Source organism: Dasypus novemcinctus, chromosome 7 (assembly GCF_030445035.2).
Source record: "Dasypus novemcinctus isolate mDasNov1 chromosome 7, mDasNov1.1.hap2, whole genome shotgun sequence".
NCBI classification, from domain to species: Eukaryota; Metazoa; Chordata; class Mammalia; order Cingulata; family Dasypodidae; genus Dasypus; species Dasypus novemcinctus.
The window spans coordinates 78,435,184-78,462,806 of record NC_080679.1 but is presented as its reverse complement, the minus strand read 5'-3'; the positions used below and the strand labels follow the sequence as shown (position 1 = coordinate 78,462,806).

Sequence of the window (27,623 nt, the reverse complement as noted above, 5' to 3'; positions counted from 1 at the left end):
ATTAATCACTTTAATCAGTATTAGAACATTTTCATTACTCCAAAAACAACAACAACAAAAAATCCAAACCACTATCATACCCATATGATAATGTGACTAATTATAAATCCTATGATGTGCTTTCACCATTTCTATTCATTTCCAAACATCTACAAACTTTATACCAATTCTGCACAGATTAAATCTCAGCTTTCCATTCTCTAGCTGCATTCTGTTCTTTCGGTGACTTTTATTCTAGCTATTAACTACATGAGTTAGTTTATTATATTTAGTTCATAATAGTGAAATCATGCAATATTTGTCCTTTCGTGCCTGGTTTGCTTCACTCAACATAATGTTCTCCAGGTTCATCCATGTCATATGCTTCCCAACTTCCTTTCTTCTTACAGTTGAATAATATTCCATCATGTGAATATATGTTTGTCCATTCATCAGTTGATGGACACTGAGGTGGTTTCTGTGTTTTAGCAATTGTGAATAATGTTGCTATGAATGTAAGTTTGCAGATATCTGTTCATGTCACTACTCTCAGTTCTTCTGGGTATATACCTACTAGCAGTATTGCTGGGTCACATGGTAGATCTATATCTAACTTCCTTATAAAACACCAGACAGACTTCCACAGTAGCTGTAACACCTTCCCACAAACTGAATAAAGCATTTCTGTCTCTCCACATCCTTTCCAGCACTTGTAGTTTTCTGTTTTGTTAATAGTGGCCATTATAGTAGGTGTGAAATGATAGGTCATTGTAGTTTTGTTTTGCATTTTCCTAATAGTGCTTGATATTGAACATTTTTTCATGTGTTTTTTTGCTATTTGTATTTCTTCTTTAGAGAAATGTCTATTCAGATCTTTTGCCAAAATATGCATTATATTTGAGCCAGAAAAATGAAAAATAACTTTTTATTGATATGTTGATTTGAATATAAAGTTTTTGGTATAAAGTTTTAATATGGATTATGTATTTTTATATTCTGGGGTATATAATTTCTAGAGTGAAAAAAGATGAGCAAAGAAAAGATGGTGAGGGAGAGGGCATGAATGTATATGAATATGAATGAAAATGAATAGCACTTAGCACAGAATGCATGTTTACTCAGAAGAGGAATTAGATATTCCTATAGTGAGGGAATAGATGAATAATATTTATTGAATATTTCGTATATGCTAGACATAATTCTAAACACTTCCCATGTATTTTTTCATTTAATTGTGAAACAGATTTTACTATTTTGTGAAGCAGATTTTATTGTTACCATTTTATGAGTAAGGAAATGGAGGCATGTTAAAGATCACAGCTAATAGGAGGTAGATCCTTTCAAATCCCAGAGCCAAAGCTTTCAACCTATATGTTTTCTTGACCCTCTAAAAACTCTTATTGAGCACTTGCTACTAGTTTATAGCCTATGTTTTGGGTTTTGCCATGGATTTCCAAAACTTAAATAAATACTTTGTTTCTGGGTTCATGTGATCTGTCAGAGACTCTCCAGAGGTTAAAATATTGTTTTATAAGGTGCTTATTTCTGATGCATCTTTTGAAATGCCTAGGGCTGTCTGGAAAGGTAGAGCATGGAAGCAGTTTCAGATGCAGACTTACTTTGTAAGTCTGTTGCTCCTGCATTTTAACTTGTGGGCCATTAGAGCAGAGGCATAAATTTGATCTGTGGTCCAGGATGTACACTTGCATACCTGCTCCCCTTCTTTCTGCTCAGTAGAGAACCTGTGATACCTGAAGGAAATTAGAAACCCGGGAAACGGATGTAGCTCAACCAATTGGGCTCCCTCTACCATATAGGAGGTCCAGGGTTTGATGCCCAGGGCTTCCTGGTGAGGGCGAGCTGGCCCACGCCCTGTGCAGGAGTGCCACCCTGTGTGGGAATGCCACCTTGCATGGGAAAGTCTCCCCATGCAGGAATGCCGGCTGACAATGAGAGCTGGCATAGCAAGATGACGCAACAAGAGACACAGAAAGGAGAGAAAATAAGAAGACGTAGCAGAACAGGGAGGTGACGTGGTACAAGAGAGTAATGGCCTCTTTCACACTCCAGAAAGTCCCAGGATCAGTTCGCAGAGCCACCTAATGAGAATACAAGCAGACACAGAAGAACACACAGTGAATGGATGGAGAGAGCCGACAACAGGAGGAATAGGGGTGGGGAGGTGAGGATAAATAAAATCTTAAAAAAAAAAAAAAGAACCCATATGACTCTCTTGTCCTTTGACTTACCAGAGTTGTCCATGGATTTTGCTGAGTCTTTAAGAGATTGCTAGGCACATATTTATTTGAGTTTAAGCTTTCAACATGCCCATGAAATACCTGTCATAGTGTAAAAGGTCATTGTTTTCCTTCAGCCTGGTTAAACTCTGGTTGAGATTTTTTTTTATGCAGATTTAAAGTGAAAATTTATTTTTTTATATCTGATTTATTTTCACTTTTAGGATTGGAATGAGTACCTTATGAAATCCTTCCTCTAGTGTGGAGAAGTTTTTAAAGAGATTTAAGACTTTATCATTTATAGTTTAAGTATATACAAGGAAGAAATGGCTTTTTCAATTAGAATTCCAGGTGTTTTCAAAAAGTGACTGTTGTTGTTGAGGGTATCTTCAGTTCAGCGAGTGGTTCAGTTTTTGCAGGAATTTGATTCAGCAGTTTGAAAGTGAGCTGGATATAAGGTATGTAATGATAGGCAAGAGGCCAGGCACTGTGCTAAACACATAATTCATTGCTTGTTCTCAAAACCTAAATTTTAAGGATGAAGAAACTGAAGTAAAATGTCCAAGATTATTGATCTAGTGAGGTATAGAACCTGGATTCTGCTGTCTAAAACTTTTGCCTTAGGCATGCTTTTATATCATATACTGATTCTTCAAAAATGTTTTACAATTTGGCTTAAGGTAGTTTCAGCATTATTAAAAGTCATGACATTCTAATAAAAAACTTAAATACTTAACTGATAGAATTAGCTTTTCTAACCACATTTCCATAGCTAGTCAAGCTCTTTAAATATCTTGGGAGACTGACATCACCTCTGTTAAAAAGCAATAATAAAGCCATCCAACACAGTGAACCCTAAATTAAACCATAGACCATAGGTATTAATAGTACAGCTATAAAAATGTGCTTTTATCAGTTGTAACAAATGTACCATACCAATGCAAGGTGTTAATAATAGGGTGATATATGGGAATTCTGAATTTTATGCATGACTATTGTAAACCCACAACTTCTCTAATAATAAGTTTTAAAAAGCACCAAAAGAACAATGAAACCATTGCTGTTTGTTTCTGTTTTGTTTTTTTTTGGTCTGAAAATGAAAAAAATTGAATTCCACATAATTGGAACTATTCTTATTTTAATAGAAGTAAGATTTTTCTGGTACATTCTGATTGTTTTGTTTATTTAAAACAAAGTTTACTTTTTTTTTCTTTTAAGTGCTTGATGTAAAATAATGTTATGGTAGCTTTAGACTTTGGATTTGGCTAATGCAAGCTTTCAGAGTTTATTGTCATAACTGTAAGAATCCCAAGATTAATATTACTAATTTTGTTCAGCTTTGTAAATATGTTAAGAAATACTTACCTGTGATGATTACCAGAAAGGTAGTCTGTGAAGTTTTTAATCATGTAGTGCCAAGTGAATTGTGAGAATTAAATTGGGTATACTACTGTAGATTATATTTGGATTTTTAATTATAATTCTTACATTCTTGCTACCTGATTCCCTCGGTCCTATTTTTGTTACTTTTGGTTTTCAATCTGCTTTTGAAGATATTTTACCTAATTTCTTTTTTTAAAAAAAATATATTTATTTATTTATTTATCTCCCCCGCCCCCCCAGTTGTCTACTCTCTGTGTCCATTCACTGTGTGTTCTTCTGTGACTGCTTCTATCCTTATCAGCGGCACTAGGAATCTGTATTTCTTTGTTGCGTCATCTTGTGTCAGCTCTCCGTGTGTGCGGTGCCATTCTTGGGCAGGCTGCACTTTGGGCAGCTCTCCTTATGGGGCGCATTCCTTGTGTGTGGGGCTCCCCTACTCAGGGGACACCCCTGCATGGAAGGGCACTCCTTGTGCGCATCAGCACTGTGCATGGGCCAGCTCCACATGGGTCAAGGAGGCCTGGGGTTTGAACCGCGGACCTCCCATGTGGTAGGTGGACGCCCTATCCATTGGGCCAAGTCCACTTCTCTATTTTACCTAATTTCGTGTGAGAATAGTGTATATCTCTTTTTAAATCAGTGCGATACCCTGGAAATGATCTATTTCAGGAGGGAAAGATTTCTCTTTTACAAATAGAAAATGCTCAGTTTTGGAAAGTAGAGTTACTTAGATGTAAAGGGATGTACAGTATAATTGTATTTATATTTTAAGTTCATTTACATATTGCTTATATTGATGGCACCCCTGAAACAGATTGGGAGTGGGAGATATTTTTACTTCTCTGTAGTTAAAATAGTGTCTCCAGAATATGTAGGGTTTTTCTGATACCCTTTTCTTTTTTAGTTATTAGTAAAATTTTTATTTTAAAGTTCTGACTCAAACTTTGGTAAACTCAATATGTTTTATAAAAAAAATCAAGAGATAATGATACACTGAGCTTATTTTTATTCCTTTGGATCCATTACCTGAGGAGATGTTGTATGAAGATATTACCCAGTATTAGAAGAACTGTGAACCTGGGGTAGGTTGATAGAAAAAAACTCTGCAAGGTTGCCTTGCATGACAACTTGAACTTTGATGTAGCTAGGGCTATACCTGAGTATTTTGGTGCATGTGATACTGTATTTTCAAATCTCTCATCTAATTCTAGCCCTTGCTTAAGTAATGCCACTGTGTCAGTCCACTCAGAGTACATGCTAGCTATATCCCCCCACCTTTTTTTTTTAAAGAAGCTTTAACTTTACAGAAAAATTATACAGAAAGTACAGAGAATTCCCATTATAACCCTCATCATCACCCCCTTATCCCACATAGTTTCCCCTATTGTTAGCATTTTACATTAGTGTGGTCCATTTGTTACAATTGATGAACCAATATGGGAGGGTTGCTACTAACCAAATTCTCTAGATTATGTTATGGTTTACACTTTGTACTGTAACAGTCCAAAGATTTAAGTCTCTGAGAAATATAGTTAATAGGTATATTGAAAATTATAGACTCTAAGGAGCAGATGTATCATAATTAGGGGAATTATAAATGAGTATAGCTATGCTACATTGGTAAGTAGATTTTCATGTATTCCCAAATAGGGCCTGCAGAGGTAGTGTTGATTTCACGAGGCTGTGTGCTTTGTCTATGGTGTTTAGACTTCCCTACAGCCCTTGGAAGCACTTTTGTTTGAGGCTTTGTTTATTGTGAAAGCTTGTGAAAACTTCCTGAGACCTGCATAAGTGTAACTTCTGTAATGCCCTTCTGACTCACTTTGAAATTTCTTAGCCATAAAAATTCTGTTTTATATAATATTTCACCCTTTTGGTCAAAGTCTTTTTCCAAATGCATTGCTGAGTAACACTTTGTAATTAACCCTTGGTGCTCATACTCAGGAGTCATGTGCCACATCAAGGGAAAGGTAGTGAGTTTATTTGCAGAGTTTGGCTTAGAGCGAGGCCACATTTGAGTAACAAGGTTTTCAGGAGGTAATTCTTAGGCATTAATTCTAGTTTCCTTTTTACAGGAATAAAGTTCTTAAGTACAGGCATTAAGATTGAGAGCTTGGCATAATGGTCTGTTTCCTTTTATTAGGCATGAGTTATATATCCCAGGGTGGAAGTTTACTGTTTTGTTAGCTGCTGTGTGGGTCTGTATCTATTGAGAAAACATACCTCTGGCAAGAGTGCATTTACATAACATAGAAGTATGTTTTAGGTGCATTTTTTCCCTTCTTATACCACCCTACTATTAATACCCTATTCTAGTGATGTATATTTTTGTTATAGATCCTGAAAGAACATTCTTATAATTGTATTATTTGCCATAATCCTTGGCCACCCCAGAGTTCACTGTTATACAGTCCCCTGTTTTATCCTTTGGCTTTCCTTCTAACAACCGAAATGTTCCAAACCTTCCTCTTTCAACCCCGTTCACACCCACACTTCAGTGCTGTTTATTATGCTCACATTGCTATGCCACCATCACCTCCATCCATTTCCAAACATTACAATCAACCTAATTATAAATTCTGCACAAATTAGGCATCAACTCACTATTCTTTACTCCCATTCTATCTTCTGGTGTCCATACTCTACCTCCTTGAGTCTGCTCACTATACTTAGCTCATATCAGTGAGATCATGCAATATTGTCCTTTTCTGTCTGCTTATTTCACTCAATATAAGGTTCTCGAGGTTCATCCATGTTGTCACAGGCGTCAGTACTTCATTACTTCATTCCTTCTTACAGTGGCATGTAATGTTCCACTGTACATATATACCACATTTTGTTTATCCATTCTATGGTTGATGGATACTTGGGTTGTTTCCATCTTTTGGCAGTTGTGATTAATGCTGCTGTGAATGTTGTGTGCATATATCTGTTTGTGTCCTTTCAGTTTTTCTGGGTATATACCTGGTAGCAGGATTGCTGGTTCATATGATGTTTCTACTAGGTGTGAGAGAATAGCTCACTGTAGTTTTGATTTTCATTTCCCTAATAGCTAGTGATATTGAGTATCTTTTCATGTACTTTTTAGCCATTTGTATTTCCTCTTTGGAAAAGTGTCTGTCCATGTCTTTTGCCCATTTCTTAATTGGGTTGTTTGTCTTTTTATTAATAAGTTGTAGGATTGCTGGATATTAAACCCATATTGTATATGTGGTTTCCAAATATTTTCTCCCATTGAGTAGGTTATCTTTTCACTTTCTTGAGAAATTCCTTTGAAACACAAAAGCTTTTAATTTTGAGGAGGTTCCATTTATCTATTTTTTTCTTTTGTTGCTCATGCTTTGGGTGTGAAGTTTATGAAACCATTGCCTACCATGAGATCTCATTGATGCTTCCCTACATTATCTTCTAGGAATTTTATTGTCTTGGCTCTTTTATTTAGGTCTTTACCCCATCTTGAGTTAATTTTTGTATAGGGCAAGAGATAGGATCCTCTTTCATTCTTTCGGATATGGATATCCAGTTTTCCCAGCTAGCTGTATCCTCTTGGTGTCCTTTTGCTGAGTTGATAATTCAGAGCAACTCAATATCATTTACTATGATGAAGATTAATAGTCAGAGTTTTCTAGTTCATTTTCAGGGAAAACCAAAACAACATTACATGTAGTCAGTGAGAGAAAGAGATAGCAAGAATATTTGAAGTATCCAGTTCACCATATGCCTGTTCAGACCCTTTTATTGAGTAAGTATGGCAAAGAAGTGGAGATTAGCCCTTAAAAGATGGGGCTTATCCTTAAAAATAGGCTTTCTAGTAGTTGATGCTATCGTCTTGTGAATACCTTTCTCCATTTTTCCCCTTTCTGTATTTGTAAAGAGGGTATCTTGAGTCCAGTGTAAGCAAGCATATCTAATAACTGCACTTTTTCTGAAATACTTAAAAAAAAATTTTTTTTATTTTAGTAGCACAAATACAAGCTAAAATTTCCCTCTTTAACCATATTCAGTTATATAATTCAGTGGTGTATTTTAACTAAATTCACATTTTATGTTATGTTTTTACCAGAAAAAAGTAAATGCCTCTACATACTAGAATTAAGCAGTGCCTTATGTAATTATTTTCTGTGAAGTTAGTATCTCACTTATGAAGGATAATTTTAAAGAAATGGATGTCATTAAATCCTATAAAAATTCTCCTTTTTTAAAAATTAAATATTTAAGATTTAGATAACTTTGGGCATTATTATGTCCTTCATATTTATTTTTAGCTTAAAATAGTTATTATTTTAGGTCAATTACCATGACTGTTGTTCTTCTAAGTTAATTATTTTGACTGCTGGTAGTAAAAGTTTTAGGTAGATGACTTATATTTAAGAACAAGTAAGGACTCAGTTTTTTAGTAACTGCTTTATAATAAAAATGTAAGAATTGAGCCTTTTATCTACATATTGTGATGTTGTCAGTATTAGTGCATTATTGAAAGAGTACCCCTAATTTTTTTGATATGTTCAGGTTTTTGCAGTTGATGGGTTATTTAATTATAGTGAGGTAAAAATGAGAGGATTAACGTAAATCATTGTGATAAATTTTCTTTTTTAAATGCAGATCAATCCATAATGGATGTTTTGAAACACAAAAGTTTCTTGGAAGAGTTATTGTTTTGGACTATAAAGTATGAATTCCCTCAGAAGATGGTAACTTTCTTACTCAACATGCTTCCAGATCAAGAGTATAAGGTATCTACATTTTTTTTTTTCATTTAGAAACTTTGCTCCCCTTTCTTTACCTCTTCATTATTAAATCATTTTTCATATATCTCTCAGCTGTGGCTTATCGTATATTAGCCTTGAGGGCTGATATAACACTATGGAAGAGTGTTTCATAGTGTCCTGCTGCTAACACAGAGTCTACACAAAGTATAATATTGTAGTTCTAAGGCAAAGTAGCATAAGTAAGGATTCCTTAGGTTCAGAATTATCTATATATGGAACTTATTGCTGAAGAGGGTGCTGGGGGGGGGGGGATACACATTAAAAACGCAATTGCACAAATAAATACTTAATTACAAATTAATGTAAGTCATCTGAAGGAGAAGTACAAGGTGGTATGAGAATATTTAATGGGGGAAACTGAATTTAGATTCTGAGAGTAGGCATGGGAAAAACATTGGTTTAGGAGCTGCTGGCAGCAACCATTAAAAAGAGAACAATTACGGACTCATGTACAAATGAAGGTAGATGAAGTCTAGTTCTGGAGGGGCTGAACCCACCTTTTGCCACCATATGAGTGTGGCCAAGTGGCACAGCCCAGTACATGAGAAAAAATAAAAATGCTGTAATTTTTCCTATGGTGTAGGAAATAATGCCTCTTTAGGGGTGACACTCTAATAGTGCCATAGTTTTGCATGTCTTTATCCTGCCATAAAAACAGGAATTGTACATATCACACAGAGAGGAAATAGAGTAAATAAAGTAATACTGTAGAACAATTAGATTAGTGGTCAGCTTTCATATAAAAGAAGGTTATTTCTTTTGAAGGAATCATACTGACCCACGTGTTTAACTATATTAAATACTTTGTGGTGGATTTTAAGTTAGACTTTATTTTTTTTTAATTAAAAACTTTTTTTAAACTTAAACTTTAGAGTTTGCTGCTAAAGTAGGCAGCATAGAATAAGGACAGATACTTTGACATCAGTGAATTGATATATTTGTAAGCAAAGTGAAATTTTGTATTCTTAAACCATTGTAGTTGTAATTCTTTAGTAATTTAAAATATATATTAAGTATTTTATTTTAACCATCAAACTATTTTTCTAATGTTAAAAAAAATAAAAATGTACCTCAAGTCTGCTGTCATCATTGGAATTATTTTTTCAATTACCTTGAACATCATCACAGGCTAAGAATAATTTAAAAATGATAATATAATACAATAGAAAATGTTTTATACAATTTAGAGTTAAACTAATATGTTTTCTCTTCCTATTTAAAACTTTTTACAGGTAGCTTTTACAAAAACTTTTGTTCAGCATTATGCTTTCATTATGAAAACACTGAAGAAAAGTCATGAATCAGACACAATGTCTAACAGAATTGTGCATATTAGCGTTCAGTTATTCAGCAATGAGGAACTAGCCAGACAGGTAACAGAAGAATGTCAGCTGCTGGATATTATGGTTACTGTGCTATTATACATGATGGAAAGTTGCCTTATTAAAAGTGAGCTACAAGGTAAACTCAGAATTATTTTCACTAGTTCTTTGCTAATAGTATGACTAGCCTTAAAAACTCCTTCTATACTTAATGATGGTTCTTCAATTCTTTCAAAAATAATGCATATTTGTTAAAGAAATTTTGGAAAATTTCCAGCAAAGTTTAAAAGCAAAAGTTAACATCACTGATAGTTTTGTCATTTACATAAAACTGCAGTTAACAATTTGGGGGTATTTCTTTCTTATCTTTTGTTTGTGCGAGTATATTTATAGATACAGATATGTACTTTTTTATTAATAAAAATTTTACCATACTTGTTAAGAACATGTTGTTGAAAAATTGCAGGTATTAACATCATATGGCTATACTATATTTAGCCATTCCTTTTTAGACATTGTCCCATTTTTTTTAAATTGTAAATTTATTGCTATCAGCCTTAGACATTTTTATAATATAAAAACGGATAAATCTTACTTTTTCTGTGTTTTCTTTCTGAAATCTTTGATTTTTTTCTTTTTTGTCCACTGTATGATTGATAGTCTTCAACCTGCCATGACGTTTCCAGGACCTCTTCCCATTCTCCTTTTTTTGTGGTCTTTCATCTTAACTTTACCTTCCTTTTAATAATTTATATTATTTGATTATTTGCTATCTTCCAGGCACTGTGTTAAATACTGTTCATATGTTGTATCAGTTAAGCTTCTCAACAACTCTCTAAGACTGGTATATTATCCCCACTTCACTCTCAATGAGTACATTAGGCTTAGAGAAGTTAAATCATTTGACCAAGATTTTACAGCTAGTAAAGGACCAAGCCAGGGAGGACATCATGTCTTCTGACAGGAAAACCTTTGTTCTTAAGCGTGACACAGCCAGGCCCATATTGATAGGACTGTGTCTTCACTTGTTGGTATCTGAAGCTGAACTTTAAAGACAACAATCAATACCTCAAATTAAATCTTAGGAAGTTTCTCATAGTTGACACTTGCCATGTTGCACTGTTTCCTCCTTGTCCATAGCAGCTCCTGTTTTCTCTTCATACTGATAGTCTGTCTATATGTTGTCAGATGTGACATTATATCCTGAAAGTTTATAAATGCTCAGTAGAGGGCATAATGCCCTATGTATTACAGTAGCTAACTAATTATGATAGCTGTCATCTTTTGGGTACTCATGGTATGTCAGACTCTTTTCTCAGAACTTTATATGCATTATCTCGTTTAACTGTCAATCCTATGAAGTAGATATTGTTATCTCCATTTTTAGATGAGGCATATAAGTCAATGGTCTTTGGTCTTACAGGTGTAAGTGATTAGGCTGAGCTTCTGACTTCAAAGTCTTACCCTTAGCTCCCATGTGACTCTGCTTCCATCATAGTTATAGTGGGGATATAATACATTATATACATTAAGCAATAAACCTCTCCTTTTTTAAAGGAAATTTTAAAAATTGTATTATCTGTATTATCATTTTTCTTTCTTCATGTAATATGACTTTCCTTTCTTAGAGGTATAGCTGCATATATATATTTTTTTCTTTTCATTTTTGAAATAGTATCTGTCATTCAGCCATATCAATAATATTGTTATATAGAATCGTATACCTAGAGAAGGACTTTTCACAAAAATAGTGTTAATTTATAAACTAGAAATATTTTAAGTCTAAAATTGCTTCTTCTTTTGAAAATAATGTAGAGTCTCTTTCCTTGGCTGAGTGGTTTAGCTGTGCTTATTATATGGTCTACATTTGGTTGGTCTTCAAGGAAGAGTGCCTGGGAAAAAGATGTGAAGAGTCTGCTTTTTATTTTTTCTATAGCCAGCTTTCTTGAGAGAGTTTTTGTATTTGTTTCCTTATCTCCCAACCCACCTCAGTTTAGTGTCTGCTTGCATTGTTTGTTCTCTCTAAAATTATCTGTGACTCAAATGGCCACAGGCTTAGGTTTCCCAGAATAGTCCCAAGTCATGCCAGTTCTCACATAGTTATTAATACAATCTCTATTACACTCAAAAGTGTACCACTTTCTACAATAAATTATATGGTCACCTTTTCTACAACCTACTTGATGAAGCCAGTGGTCAGTCTTTAGACCATTTCTTGCTACTTTTGCTTTTCACACTGTTGATTGTGTGCTCTTTCTGTGGCTTTATTAGTCAGCCAAAGGGGTGCTGATGCAAAATACCAGAAATCAGTTGGTTTTTATAAAGGGTATTTATTTGGGGTAGGAGCTTACAGATACGAGGCTATAAAGCATAAGTTACTTCCCTTACCAAAGTCTGTTTCCATGTGTTGGAGCAAGATGGGCTGCTCACGTCTGTGAGGGTTCAGGCTTCCTGGGTTCCTCCCTTCCTCAGGCTTCTTTTTCCTAGACTCAGGTTTCTCTCTTCCTGGGGCTTGCTTCTGTTTCCTCTGTAAGCTTACTTCCCGGGCCTCCAGCTTAAGGCTTCAGCATCAAACTCCAACATCAAAAACCCTCCAACTCTGTCCTTTGCCATGCATTTTATCTGTGAGTGCCCACCCACCAAGGGTGGGAGATCAATGCCCTACTGGCACAAGGGGTTTACCTAATTAATTAAGTAAACCTCTGAATCCAATATAATCTAATATGCCCAGAGGGAAAGATCAGTTTACAAACGTAATCCAATATTTCTTTTTGGAATTCATCGGTAATATCAAACTGCTACAAAGGGTATTTATTTGGGTAAGAAACTTACAGTTACCAGGCCATAGAGTCTAAGTTACTTCCCTCACCAAAGTCTGTTGCCATGTGTTGGAGTAAGATGGCTGCCAACATCTGTAAGGGTTCAGGCTTTCCTTCCTCTTAAGGCTCTGTGGTCCCAGCTTCTTTCATACCATCTCTTGGCTGGGATAAGTCTTGTCTCTCTCTTTGGGCTTATTTCTCTCCAGGGTCAGCTGCTTTGCTCTCTCCACAAGGTCAGCTATAGACTATCAGGCAAATGGCTCATCTCTTTTCCTGGGTGCTCTGCAGTGTCTAATGGATCCTTCTCTGTTTCCTCACACATCTGCTTCTCTGTGTATTTACTTCCTGGGACTCCAGCATTAAAACTCCAGCATCCTCTTCGCCATGCCATTTTCAGCTTCTTCATCTGTCTGTCCCTTGTCTTCTGGGAAGTTGTTTAGCACTGTCCTGATCTGCTGACCCCCAAAGTAGGTCCTCTAGACAGCTTTTGGCTCTTTCTCCATTGTTTTTATGAGAGCATTCAGCTCTACCTGTTAACCCGTAGCCATCTTCCCTTCTCCCTCATTTTTGAAGGACAACTTTACTGGGTATATTATTCTCAGATAATAGTCCACACACCTCCAGTACTTAATTTAGAAATTTTTAAAAAACATATATAAAGAATTTTTGTTATTATTCTTTTTTTTTTTAAAGATACATAAATCACACAAAATGTTACATTAAAAAATATGAGAGGTTCCCATACACCCCCCACCCCCCACTCCTCCCACATCAACAACTTCTTTCAAAACAAAACAAAACAAAACAAAAAACTCATTATTTCTCTCTCAAGTCTGCTTCTTTTTTTCCATTATCCCTTGTGTATGTGAGTATATATATGCATGTTTTGGTACCACTGTCTAACCATCTAACCGTTTTCAGTTTAAAAACGTAGGAGTCATCTTTGATTTCTTCTTATTCCTTGTAGATATAGGAAATATCACCAAGTCTGTCATTTAAACCTTCTAAATGTCTTCAAATAGCCATTTTCTTCATCTTTGCATATTCTTGTCACCACCATAGTTGAAGCCATTACCATCTCTAGGCCTGTTCCTTGTAGTCATTACCATCCCCTTCCAGTCACATGCCACAGTACAGATCTGATCATGTCTCTTATAATCACTCTGGCTTGCCATTCCCTTCATATGAACCCCATACTTCTTAAGCTGGTTTATAAGACCCTCCAGCCTCCCCTATGCCACCTGTCCCCTACATTCTTTGTCCCAGTGATTCTAACCTTCTTTTATATTCTGCTACCTCTGCCTAGAACACCATTTGCTCCTCCATCCCTACTTTCATGTCCTAATTTGCTCTTCATTCTGTACATTTCATTTTAAACATCACTAGGTGAGTCTTTCCCTGAATTCTAGACTAGCTTTATTTGTTATCATGGCTCCATGTACTTTTCCTATTAAAACTCTTTCACACTTTTTCTTTTTAGAGATTAATCTCAGTGGAGAAAGAGACCATATAAGTCTTGCTTTATTTACTACTCTATGTTCAGAACTTAGTATACTACCTGGCCCTCATTAAGTACTCAATAAATACTTGTAGATGGGCCAGTCTCATTTAATACTGAATCATTGCTCTATAGCTATAGTGAGCAAAGTACCAGTTTGGGTAAAAATAGAAACACTAGTCATTTTATTTCATTAAAAATTCCAAGGCATTTCTATAACAACAAGAGTATTTAAAGCAGTGTCAGGAAATAGTAAATTTAATTAGCCATATTCTGCTTAGTCACCCTCTGGTTTCAATTAAATAGAACAATGGTGGTTGACTTTTTTTTTTTTTAAACCCCAGTATCTCTAAGCACTGTCCTCCATTAATATCAATGGCTCACCAGTTCACAATGTCAGTCATTATCAATGGGGGGATGGGGTGGGTGGGGCCTTTTTGGAATCTCTGTTATAAGTTTTTAAAAGGCCCCTCATTCTCACTCCCTCATTCAGTTACCCTCTCCTATCCCATTGTGAAGCATTAAATTAAGAGAATATACTTAACCTCAATGGGTCTTGTTTGTATATATTGTTAAACTTGGGTAAAATAATTCCATAGACAGAAATTGAAATGATCTAAATTTGAGACTGTTTACTATAAAGAAGGAGAACAGATGACTTCCCCACTGATGGATTTGACACGTAGGTGGTTAATGGAAAAAGTTGGCTAAAGTGAGCAATCATTACAACATCATAAGTAGCTTAACCATTGTATTTTAACTTAAAACACAGAAATACATGCTTATTCTCCAGTCTTTTAATTTTGGGCAAAGCATTTTTAGAATATGGTTTCCTCGTCTAAAGTTCTCAGTCATCTTTCTTATATATACCACATTGTTAAAGCACCATCTGGAAATTCCATGTTCAGCTTCTTTAAAGTAGAATGTGAACATAAAATTTTTTTGTGAAACAATTTGAGTGTAAAATCCTTCAAGGCTTTTAAGATTGTTCAGCCTTCTTTAAAGTCACCTTTATTGTCTGTCAAGAGCATTTGATCAAGTTTTTGTAATACCTCTGTGCATTCATATTTAATCAGTTTCTATACTTTTTAATTTAGATTTTATCATTCCAATAAAAAGAACAATTGGCATGAAGAACAACAAAAACTGTCTCTTGGTATCCACATTATGCAATTTGGGTATTAGGGACTGGGCTTCCAGGCTTTAGAATTCCATGTGTTATGGGTATAGTATGTTTTACAGTGGGAATAGAGGGCTTCTTAGTCTAGTGAATCAGGTAAGTTGGAATAGGTTAAGAGAACTAATGCACTTATAATAATTTTCATATAAAGATTTTTTTCTCAAGCTTAGTTTTTTCCCCTGGAACAATGTATTTATTTAAACTTTGAGGATTTTTTTTAAGGCTTAAGAAGTTTGTTTTCTGTTTTTTGTTTTTTCACTTTGAAATATCATTTTTGCTAAAAAATTATATTCATATATTCTTTGAATATATATTGCTATGATCATTTAGATTTGAATGATAAGACAGAATGAGATTAATCCAAGGATCAATTATCTTTTATTGATAGGAACTGAAAATACTGCATTATGTCATTATAGTCATGAAAAAATAAGGTTTTATAAACATATAGCTAGTTCAGTTTTTATCATATACATGTTGGATATATGGTAGCAATTATTGTAATGATGTGATGAGTGCTTTATGTTAACATCTCATTTAATTCCCTTAAGAGAAGCAGTTTTGTTTTTGTTTTTTTCCAATTTAGAGATTATTAAATTGATTCAGAGAATCTAATAATATGCCTAAGGCCGTATTTGTATCTTAAATAGGAGGCTAGGGTTTGAATTAAGGTGTTTCTGATTCTAAGTCTATACTATTCTGTATCATTGGTAAAGTTTTTTTAAAAATTCACTTATTTTGGTAATGTGTATATCTTTTTTAGATGAAGAAAATAGTTTACATGTGGTAGTGAACTGTGGAGAAGCATTACTGAAGAATAACACTTATTGGCCTCTTGTTAGTGATTTTATTAATATTCTTTCTCATCAAAGTGTGGCTAAGAGATTTCTAGAGGACCATGGTTTGTTAGTTACATGGATGAACTTTGTGTCTTTCTTTCAAGGTATGAGTTTTACCTTTAATTATATATATATTTTTTGTTAACCAAATGCCTAATTTTAAACTACTAAATACTAATTAGAATATAATAGCATATCATTCAGGTTACATGTGATATGTACTTTTGTTTTAACTGATATTTCTTAGTACTTCAGTAAAGTGTGAAAATACAACAGGAAAATGTCAAGTTATTGAAAAGGAAACAGAACAGTAATGTTTTGGAATTTTAAACCATTCGTCTAGAAATGTATTCTCCAAGATTCAGAATACTTTCATTAAGATTTAACTGGTATCAATTAAATTATTTTTTGACTTCCTTATTTAAAATATTCAATTTTGTTATATAAAAAAGAGACAATACATAAAGTGTTTCTAAGAAAACCTGTTTGTAAAGAATTCTGAAGATTTCATTTCAGTGATTTGCTTATTTCTATACATACTATGTCATTTATGCCATCTATATGCATTAAAATGCTTTGGATATTGGGAAGTAGTTTACTTGATTTTTAATCTGAATATCTGCTTTCGTTTAGCAAGGTTTATATCTCCTTTAATTTTTGCAAGGTATGAACTTAAACAAGCGAGAGCTAAATGAGCATGTGGAATTTGAGTCTCAAACCTACTATGCTGCCTTTGCTGCTGAACTCGAGGCCTGTGCACAACCAATGTGGGGACTTTTATCACATTGTAAAGTTAGGGTAGGTTGAAAATATTTTTGTTAAATTTCTGGGTTTACTTTTAGAAATATTTGTTAAGAGAAAGATTTGTGAAAACATTGATCTATTTACCCATATATATAGTAATGTGTAATGTTTCATTCTTTTTCAAATTAAATTTAGCTCTGATATAAAACAGTCATCATTATTCTTAGGCAGGTTGGAATTCATTTATATTATCAGATCTTCCTACCCCTTCCCCAATTGCGAATTGTCTTTGGAGCTTCATAAGTTTCCATATTCATCTTTATTGTTTCATTTTGCCCATTATCAGTTGCCTAATGCTTCTGGTCTCTCAAGGGGTGAGGATAATCCTCAAAAAAGTTTATACTTTTATCAGGAAGCTGAGGTGGCTCAAGCCTTTGAGCACCTCTCTCCCACGTGGGAGGTCACGGGTTTGGTTCCTGGTGCCTCATAAAGAGAAGATGATCAGGCACAGAATGCACACAGTGAATGGACAAAGAGAGCAAACCGTGACCAAAAGCAACAAGGGGGTGGGGATAAATAAAAAAATATATATCTTAAAAAAAAAAAGTTTACACTTTTAGGATTCCAAGCACAAAATCAGTATGTTTCACACAGTTGTTGTTTCTAAAAAGAAACTAGGAGTTGCAAAGCAGCAAAATAAATCCTTATAATTGGATAAGAGAATACTTACTTGTGATTGCGTTTATATCTTGCTATACAAGTATATTTTTTACTTTTGCAATTTTTTAAAAAGATTTCTTTATTTCTCTCCCCTTCCCCTCCACCCCGTTGTCTGTTCTCTGTGTCTATTTGCTGCATCTTCTTTTGTCCGCTTCTGTTGTTGTCAGTGGCACGGGAATCTATGTTTCTTTTTGTTGCGTCATCTTGTGTCAGCTCTCCGTGTGTGCGGCACCATTCCTGGGCAGGCTGCACTTTCTTTCCTGCTGGGCTGCTTTCCTTATGGGGTGCACTCCTTGCGCGTGGGGCTCCCCTACGCGGGGGACACCCCTGCATGGCAGGGCATTCCTTGCGCGCATCAGCACTGTGCATGGGCCAGCTCCACACGGGTCAAGGAGGCCCGGGATTTGAACCCCGGACCTCCCTTGTGGTAGACAGACGCCCTAACCACTGGGCCATGTCCGCCGCCCATTTTGCAATTTAAAGCATTGGTTTGCTAGGTGTTCAGAAACCTTGGGCAAACCAGAAAAATGGAATCCTCTGACCCTGCTATACAGAAGACTTTACTAAGAGTTTGTTTTGTGCATCTTAAGAAGTCCAGCCTGCTAGGCTATGCCAGTAAGCATGTTGGACAAGATTTTTACAGTGAAAAGATATTGAAGACTGAGGTTATAGTCTTGGCTTTGCCTCTTTGTTCTTGGCTGACTTGGTCAAGTCATTTAAAACTGTTTGAACTTCTAAGTCTGTTTCCTTAATAAAAAGGAAACAAAATGGGAATGGAAGGACAGCAAAACATGCACTTCATCACAAAGTTATTGTGAGGCTTTCTACCGTCTACCCATTAAATGTATGTGTTCCTTTAAGCAGATTTGCATTTTCTCCCATGGCTTCATCTGTTCTCTAAATACAGATGATTTATTTTTATACTCTAGCCCAGGTTAAAATTTCCAACATCTCTGGATATCCTTATAGGCACAAAAATTTTCTCAGGTTCCTAACTAACTTTTTAATCATCTGTCCATACTATGTTTCCTTTGCATCATTGATTTTATTTAATGGTGTCTTAATGATACAGTTGCTCACTCTAATAACTCTGGAAGCATCTTCTCCCTTTGCTCTACTACCTGGATTCATTCTGATATCAGATACTAGGAATTTTCTCTTCCATCCCAGAAATGTCGCTCTTCCTCTTCTTTCTTTTATTTTAATGAATTTTTATTTATATTTTTAAAATCTCGATTATTAAGTAGTTTCTTAACTGTTTTTCCTACTTCTAAGTTCTACTTCCTACTCTTATTTGTCCCAATATTAAAACTGATTCTTAAGTTCTATGCATCTCTCTCCTTTGCTTTCATTTGTCTATGAGATAATGTCTGTATTTTCTTTAGAGGCATTTAAGATCCTTCACTATCTACCCTTAACTTGTCTCTCATAATTCATCTTCCTAGATCCCTTTGGCCATGTGTCTTTGTTGATTGATTTTCACTTCTCAACATTGACTATACGTTCTTTCTTTCTTTTTTAAATTAATTTATCTACCCCCCCCCCTCGTTGTTTGCACTCACTGTCTGCTCTCTGTGTCCATTTGCCTTTTGTTTTTCTGTGTCTGCTTGTCTTCTCTTTAAGTGGCATGGGGAACTCATCCTGGGACCTTTTGGAGTGGGAGAAAGGCCCTCAATTGCTTGCGCCACCTCAACTCCCTGGTCTGCTGTGTCTCTTACTGTCTCTCCTCTGTGTCTTTTTTTGTTGCGCCATCTTGCTACGCCAGCTCGCTGCGTGGGCCAGCACCCTGCATGAGCCAGTTTGCTTCACCAGGAAGCCCTGGGAATTGAACCTTGGACCTCCCATATGGTACATGGGAGCCTAATCTCTCTCTCTCTTTTTTTAAAGACTTATTTATTTCTTTGCTCCCCCCCCCCCCAGTTGTATGCCTCTGTGTCCACTTGTATTCTTATCAGGTGGCACTGGGCATATGTGTCTCTTTTTGTTGCATCATCTTGCTGCGTCAGCTCTCTGTATGTGTGGCGCCACTCCTGGGTGGGCTGCGGTTTTGCGCAGGGTGGCTCTCCTTGCTCAGGGACCACTCCTTGCATGGGGGACACCCTTATCTGGGGGCATCCCTGCATGGGCCAGCATTCCTTGTGTGCAGTAGCACTGCACCTGGGCCAGCTCACCACATGAGCCAGGAGGCCCTGGGTATCGAACCATTGGACCTCCTATATGGTAGGTGGATGCTCTATCTATCTATCTATTCCCTTCCCTCCCCTCCCCTCCCCTCCCCTCCCCTCCCCTCCCCTCCCCTCCCCTCCCCTCCCCTTCCCTTCCCTTCTTCTTTTCTTTCAGTGCTTCTCTTGCATTGGAAACATTTGGGAAGCTTAAGAAATACAGATGTATAAGCACCATTGTCATAGATTTTGATTCATTTGATATACAGTAGGACCTGGGCAGCGATTCTAACCAGAGTTAAGAACCATTAGTGTTAGCTCTTCAAAAATTCTATTTACAGAACTCAGCTAATATATAACCTGCTCCTTGAACTTGCTTCGGTCAGATTTGTGATTCTATTTTAAGTAGTCTTTCTTACTTTCTCTCTTTCTCTCTCTTTCTTTCTATTTATTTATTTCCCCTACCTCCCCCACCCCTAGTTGCCTGCTCTCTGTGTCCATTCTCTGTGTGTTCTTCTGTGTCTGCTTGTATTCTTGTCAGTGGCACCAGGAATCTGTGTGTCTCTTTTTGTTGTGTCATCTTCTTGCATCAGCTCTCCGTGTATATGGCGTCACTCCTGGGCAGGCTGCGCTTTTTCTTTTTGCTCAGGGCGTCTTTCCTTACAGGGTGCACTCCTTGTGCGTGGGGCTCCCCTATGTGGGGGACATCCCTGCATGGCATGGCACTCCTTGTGCGCATCAACACTGCACATGGGCCAGCTCACCACATGGGTCAGGAGGCCCTGGGTTTGAGCCCTAGACCTCCCATGTAGTAGGCGGATGCTCTTATCAGTTGAGCCAAATCTGCTTCCCTCTGTGTAGTCTTATAGTACTTTATTTAATGTCCACTGTAGCATTTATCAAAAACTATCATGTAATATGAGGTTTGTTTGTCATTCATTCAAAAAAAATATTTGTTGAATGCTATTCTATGCCAGACACTGTCTACTTACTTAGATTTTTGGTGTTGGACCAAATGTGATTTTTGCTCTCATGGAACAGTCTAATAGGGAAGATAGACATTTGCTAAGTACAGGCATATATTTACCTAACAAGCATTTGTAAATACTCTAATGGAAAATAACAGGTTGCTATGAGGAAGAATGAGGATGGGGACTGATTGGCTGTGAGGGTCAGGGAAGGGTTTTCTGAAGAAAGGTTATGAAGGAGTAACGTGAAGAATAAAAGTGGGATAGTGATGGTCATGGTGATAGGTAGACTGGAATAGCCTACTGCCAGTAGAGAAACACTTGGTACTTTTAAGGAATTTGTGACTGGAGCCACAGAATGGAGTAAGATGGAGTTTGGGAGAGAGGCACAGGTCAGATTATACAGCTCCTTGCAGGTCATAGTAAGGAGTCTCGGATTTAATTTTAAGGAAGAAACCAGTGAAGATTTTTTTTTTTATTTGAACATATTTATAAAGTAGAGGGTCTAAATAACGTGACCAACCATTCTGATTTACCTAAGACTTTTAGTTCTTAAAACAGTCCCAGGCAATTTTAGTTGGTCACTCAATACCAGTGAAGACTTTTAAGTAGGGGTTCGATGTGATCTGATTTATATTTAAAAGGTCATTCTGTACGTTATGGCAAGATATATAATGGTCTGTATCTGTCATTGCAGTGTCATTCAGGACAATTCTCAAGTCCTCAAAATGGCCCTGTATTACACCTGTTTTTCCCTCTCCCTGCCCTCAGAACCACCAGTGGCCACTGCCTCCACATCAGTGGTATAATTTCTTCCATTTCTAGAATCACAATAAGTATATAGTAGGATACTAGTATGTCTACTTTAGTCCAAAGTTCATTCCCCAATCCTGAAGATTCTGGGATGTGATGTCCACTCCACCTCTAATTGAGAGGCTGAGATCCCATAGGGCTGATGGATGGGGCTCTCTTGCTTGCAGTTGTAGACTGTCTTGGTCCCTTGGTATGGTAGTTGTCCATCATAACCTCCTTGTTAGTTGTCCTGGTTCTCCCCTTTTTCTATTAAATTTTACAATGTAAAATTTAATCCATGCTTAGTGGCAGTACTCCAAAATGTGTTTATCAATTTCAATGAATGTACCACACTAATGAAGGATGTTGTTAAAATGGGAAAATGTGGGAGGTGTGGGGAGTGGGGCATATAGGAATTCCCTATATTTTAATGTAACATATAATCTAAGTATCTTAAAAAAAAAAAAGATCATTCTGGTTTCTGGGGAATACTGAATTGGTGGTGGAGTGAGAAGTAAGACTAGAAGCCAATAGACCAGTTGGAGTGCTATGGTAATAGTTCAAACATGAAATTCAGTTAACATATATTCAAGATGTGTTCAAGATATATTTTGAATATTTAATACATATTTTAGAGAGAGAATCAACAAACTTGTTGATTGAGTATATGTTTTATTTATGAGGTAGAGAGATCTTTAGGTAACTATGCATGGGGGTAATATTTATAGAGGTGGAAGAGACTGGTAGAAAAGCAGATTTTAAAGAGATTGAGTCAGTTTTAGATATGTTAAGTTTGAGATGCCTAAGAAACATCCAAGTGGGGATGGTATGTAGGCAGCTGGATTTATAAGGCTCATACTTAAAAGAGAAGTCTGGACTAAGGATATTGATTCTAGACCTTTGGCATATAGATGGTATTTAAAGCCAAGGAATGGGATGAATTCAAGTAGGGAGAGAGGAGAAGTGAATTCTGAAAAAAATGACTCTAGCCTTAAGAGATCAAGGAAAGAATAAGGAGAAAATACGGAAGAATATGGTATCATATAAACCTGAAAGTAGATGTGATTCAAGAAGGAGGAAGGGTTGATATGGAAAAGGTCAATATTTAGGAGGATTGCTCTGACAACTGTGTTTAGGATGGATATACATTATGGAGTTGGGGTTATGTTTATCTCTGTAATACATAGAAATCATTGTTTCCAGGCAGTAGTTTAATTTTCAGCTTCTAAGGCCAGGATTGCAATATGTTATGGTCCCCTTAGCCTAATAACAAGTGAAGAGAGCAGAAACCAGGTTAATATTAGCCTGCCAGTATCTGAGAGAGTAGTTTTCACTTAAAGGGGCACCTAATTCCTAGATAAAATGTTCACTTGATGAACACCTGTACTGTGTCAGCCATTGTACCTAGGCAGTTTACATATATTATCTCATCCTCATATCCTCTCTTATAAAGTAGATAGTATCATCTTTTTTTTTTTCTTTTCTTTTAGAGATTAAATAACTTGCCCACATTCACATAGATATTAGTGGAGGATAATTTTGAAAACAATCCCATCTGACTTCAGAACAGGTGCTCTTTACCACTTTGCTTTAACGTATTTTTTGTAAGAATTACCAGAGCTTTAAGCAGCAGTGCTATCGGGTTTTTGAAATATAAACTAGAAGAAACGCTATTATTTCAAGGAAAAAAATGCTCTTTCTCTATGTTTATAGTCTCTAACTATAAAATATTGGGGAGTGGATGTGGCTCAGTGGTTGAGCTCCTCTTTCCCATATACGAGATCCTGGGCTCTAGTTCCAGTACCTCCTAAAAAAACCAAACCAAACAAAAACAAACTAAAGTATTAAACAATATAAAATGTAACTTTACTTAATAACTTATTTTCTTTGTATGATTGCCTTGAAAACTATTTTATTCTTGAAATTATTAAGGGCTGTTTATAAAAAGAGTACCAGACTAGTAGCGGGCTTATTGGTGACAGTGATGGCATAGTTTTGGAATTCTATTAATTTTTGCTTTCTGAAGGGAACAAATAAGTTGCAAAATTTCTAGAGGCAATTTCAGGTTACTGCAGACTTGATAGAAGTTGAGTCTGGCCATGACTCCTTTCTTGGAGCACTTTAACTACTTGTCAGACATAGTGCTAGAGTATTTAAGATACGTTATCTTATTCACTTCTTCATAACAGTACTACGAAGTAGATAGTATTATGCTTATTTTCCCATATGGAGAAACTGAAACTCAGAAAATTTAAGTAACTTTCTCAAGGATACAAAACTTGTATAAGTCAATATGTAATTTGAGTTTTTAGGGATGGGAATGGTAGTGGTGAGAGAATGGGAGAAAGATGACTGAACATGAATTTAAATATGCTGTATTTAGGAAGTACTGTTATTTGGTCAGTTTTTAAAAGAGTTTTAATAACTACTATTAAATAGTTTTCCAGAAAGGTTTTTACCGTTTATACTCCTGCCAGGAGTGTCTGACTGTATCCCTTTTCCAAAACCCTTGGCAAAAATGTGAGAACATTCGGCTTTCAAAGTTTATCAATGAATGGCAGTGGAAATAAGAGTGATCCTATATGATAATTTCAAGGAAGAATTTACTGGGCATGGAGACTGAGCAGGGTGAAGGAGAAGTCAAGAATGAAAGTGGGACTTTTTAGCGTTCTTTAAAAAAAGCTCTGGGTAATTTTTATAAGTAAGTGGCTGATGAGTTTAACCTGTTTGACTTTAATGCAACCTGCATTTTTGCATTATAAATTGATGTCTGCAGATTTCTTTTAAAAATTCTTTTTTGTTGAGATAAAATTCACATAATGTAAAATTCACTATTTTAACTACTTTGAAGTGTTCTTTCAGTGGTTTTTGTTATATCTACAGTGTTGCAAAACCATCACCACTAATTCCAGGATATTTTTATCATCCCAAAAAGAAATCACAGACCTTCTTATTCCCTTATTTTAATCTCCAAGTCTGCTTAAAGGAATATACCAAAAACGACTTGGCTTAACAAGGAGAGTTTATTAGTTTACAATTTTGAGACTGAGAAAAATGTCTAAATCAAGGCATCATCAAGGCATTCTTTTTTTCCTGAAGACTGGCTGCTGGTGATCCTTGACTCTTCTGGTACATGGCAAGGCACATGGTGACTTCTGCTGGTCTCTCCCTTCTTTTCCAGGTTTTGTTGTTTTCAGCTTCTTCTTTCTGTGGCTTTCTCTTTCTCTCTCTGTATTCATTCTGTTTATAAAGGATCCATTAAGAGAATTAAGACCCATACTGAATGAGGTAGGTCACACCTGAACTGAAGAAACCTTATCCAAGGTCCTATTCACAATGGGTCACACCTACAGGAAGGAATTAAATTTAAGAATATGCCTTTCTGGAGTACATGCAGCTTCAAACCACCGCACTGCCCCCCACCCCCCAAACCCCCCAGCAATCACTAATCTACTTACTGTCTCTACTAATTTGCCGATTCTAGACATTTGATATAAATGGAATCATACTATATGGGGCCTTTTTGTCTGACTTTTCATTTAATAGCACAATATTTTTAAGGTTCATCCATGTTGTTGCATATTTCAATACTTCATTCCTTTTTATGGCTAGAAAACTGCATTCTATCGATATATCACATTTAATTTATTCATCAGTTGATGGGACATTTGAATTGTTTCCATTTTTTGGCTCATATGAATAATGCTGCCATAAACATTTGTGTATACGTGTTTTCAGTGCTCTTGGATATATACCTAGGAGTGAAACTGCTGGGTTGTATGGTAACTGTTAACTTATTGGGAAACTGCCAAACTATTTCCAAGGTGGCTGCAGCATTTTATATTCCCACTGGAATGATGAGAGTTCCAATTTCTCCACATCCTTGCTAACACTTGTTAGTATCCTTTGTTTTATTGTTACAGCAACCCTAGTGGATTTGAAGTAGTTTCTCATAGTGCATTTGATTTGCACTTCCCTAGTGACCAATGATGTTGAGCATATTTTCATGGGCTTGTTGGCCTTTTGTATATTTCTGGAGAATGTCTGTTCAGATAATTTGCCCATTTAAAAATTGGGTTACTTTTCTTTTTGTTGTGGGGCTGTGAGAATTCTTTATATGTTCAGAATACTAGAACATTATCAGACATATGATTTGCAAATATTTTCTCCCTTTGCATGTGTTGTCTTTCCACTTTCTTGATAGTGATTTTTGACTCACAAAGTTTTTAATTTTGATGAGGGCTAACATCTATTTTTTTCTTTGGTTGCTGTGCTTTAGGTATCTTAGCTAAGAAACTGTTGCCTAAATCAAGGTCATACCCCTGTTTCCTTCTAAAAGATTTATAGTTTTTGTTCTTACATTTAGGTCTGTGATCCATTTTGAGTTAATATTTGTATATGATGTGAGGTAGGGATCCAAATTCATTGTTTCGTATGTCGATATCCAGTTATCAACAACTTTTATTGAAGAAATTATTTTTTCCCCATTGAATGGTCTTGGCATTTTTGTTTAAAATCAGTTGACCACAGATATATGAGTCTACTTCTGGACTTTCAGATCTCTTCTATTCATCTATATGTCTATCCTTATGTCAGCCTCATACTGTTTTGATTACTGTGGCTTTTTATAGTAAGTTTTGAAATCAATGTATGAATTCTCCATCTTTGCTTTTCTTTTTCAAGATTGTTTTGGCTCTTTAAGGTCCCTTGCATTTCCGTATCAGTTCCTCAGTTTTAGGCTCAGTGTGCCCATTTCTGTAAAAAACATGATTTGTAGAGCAGATATGGCTCAAGTGGTTGAGTGCCTGCCTCCCACATGGGAGATCCTGGGTTCAGTTCCTGGTGCCTCCTGAAAAAACAAAAACAAACAAGAAGCAAAATAAATGAAAAAAAACCAACTCAGGGAAGCCTATGTGGCTCAGTGGTTGAACACCGGTTTCCCACATATGAGGCCCCAGGTTCAATCTCCGGCTCCTGGTACTTCAAGAAAAAAAACTCAGTATGAAGTTTGATAGAAATTGAATTGAGTCATTAATTTGGGGGGAGTATTACCGTTCTAACAATATTAAGTCTTATAATCCGTGAACACAGGATGTCTTCCTTTTATTTGGGTCTTCTTTAATTTCTTTCAACGATGTTTAATTTTCAGTATTCAAGTCTTATACTTCTTTCATTAAATTTATTCCTAAGTACTTTATTCTTTTTGATGCTGTTCTAAATGAGAGTGTTATTTCATTTTTGCATTTTTCGTCACTAGTGTATAGAAATACAACTGATTTTTTAAATTGGTCTTTTATCCTGCATCCTTACTGAATTGTTTATTAATGATTATAACTTTTTGTGAGACTTCTTTAGGATTACATATATATAAGATCTTATATCTGCAAATAGATATAGTTTTACTTCTTCCTTTCCATTTTGGAAGCATTTTATATTTTTCTTGCCTAATTGCCCTGACTACCTTCCAGACAATGCTGATTTTAGACAGACCTTTCAGTCTTTCACCATTAAGTATAATGTTAAATGTGGATTTTTCTTAGGTGTCCATTGTCAAATTGAACAAGTTCTCTTCGATTCCTACTTTGAGTGTTTTTATCATGAAAAGGTGTTGAATTTTTTCAAATGCTCTTTCTGCATCTATTGAAGATGATCATATATTTTTCTTCCCTTTTTCTGTTAATATAGAGTGTTGCATTGATTGGTTTTCATTCCAAAACGTCTTTCATCTAAAAATGGGCTGACAAATTAGTTTCTTGAGCTAGCATGGTGGGAAGCATCTGGATAGCTGCTTCTTATTTGTTTTGTTTTTAATTTTTAATTTTGATACACTTTCAAACTTACAGAACAGTTAAATATATAATACAAATCCTACATAGAGAATTCCAACATGCCTCTATCCCCCTACATACACGCTATCAATTTTAACGTTTTTGCTACATTTTCAATATCATTCTGTTTTTCTGTCCATCTATCTATCCATCTATCTACTTACCAATCCATGTTCTCAACACTTGAGAGTAGGTTGTATACATCATGCTTCTTGAACACTTAATACTGCTATGTACATTTTCTAAAAACAAGGATATTCACTTATGTAACCACCTTAATAACAGTTAATAAATTCAAGATATTTATCATTGATATAAATATATTTAGTTTATATTCCAATTTTTTCATATGTCCCAAAAAAGTTCTTTTGGGTCTATTTTCC

General features: G+C 35.7%; 1 protein-coding gene across 6 annotated transcripts in view; it reads left to right on the top strand.

Moving 5' to 3' along the window:
* The window catches only part of UBR3 (ubiquitin protein ligase E3 component n-recognin 3), a 280,063-nt gene that overhangs the window by 67,553 nt on the left and 184,887 nt on the right, over window positions 1-27,623 (top strand). For all 6 annotated transcript variants that reach the window (XM_058300669.2, XM_058300664.2, XM_058300668.2 and 3 more), the window contains exons 7-10: window positions 8,202-8,332; window positions 9,601-9,829; window positions 15,951-16,130; window positions 16,691-16,824. In XM_058300669.2, the coding sequence (XP_058156652.1) occupies window positions 8,202-8,332; window positions 9,601-9,829; window positions 15,951-16,130; window positions 16,691-16,824 (674 nt within the window). The remainder of the gene's footprint in view (window positions 1-8,201; window positions 8,333-9,600; window positions 9,830-15,950; window positions 16,131-16,690; window positions 16,825-27,623) is intronic.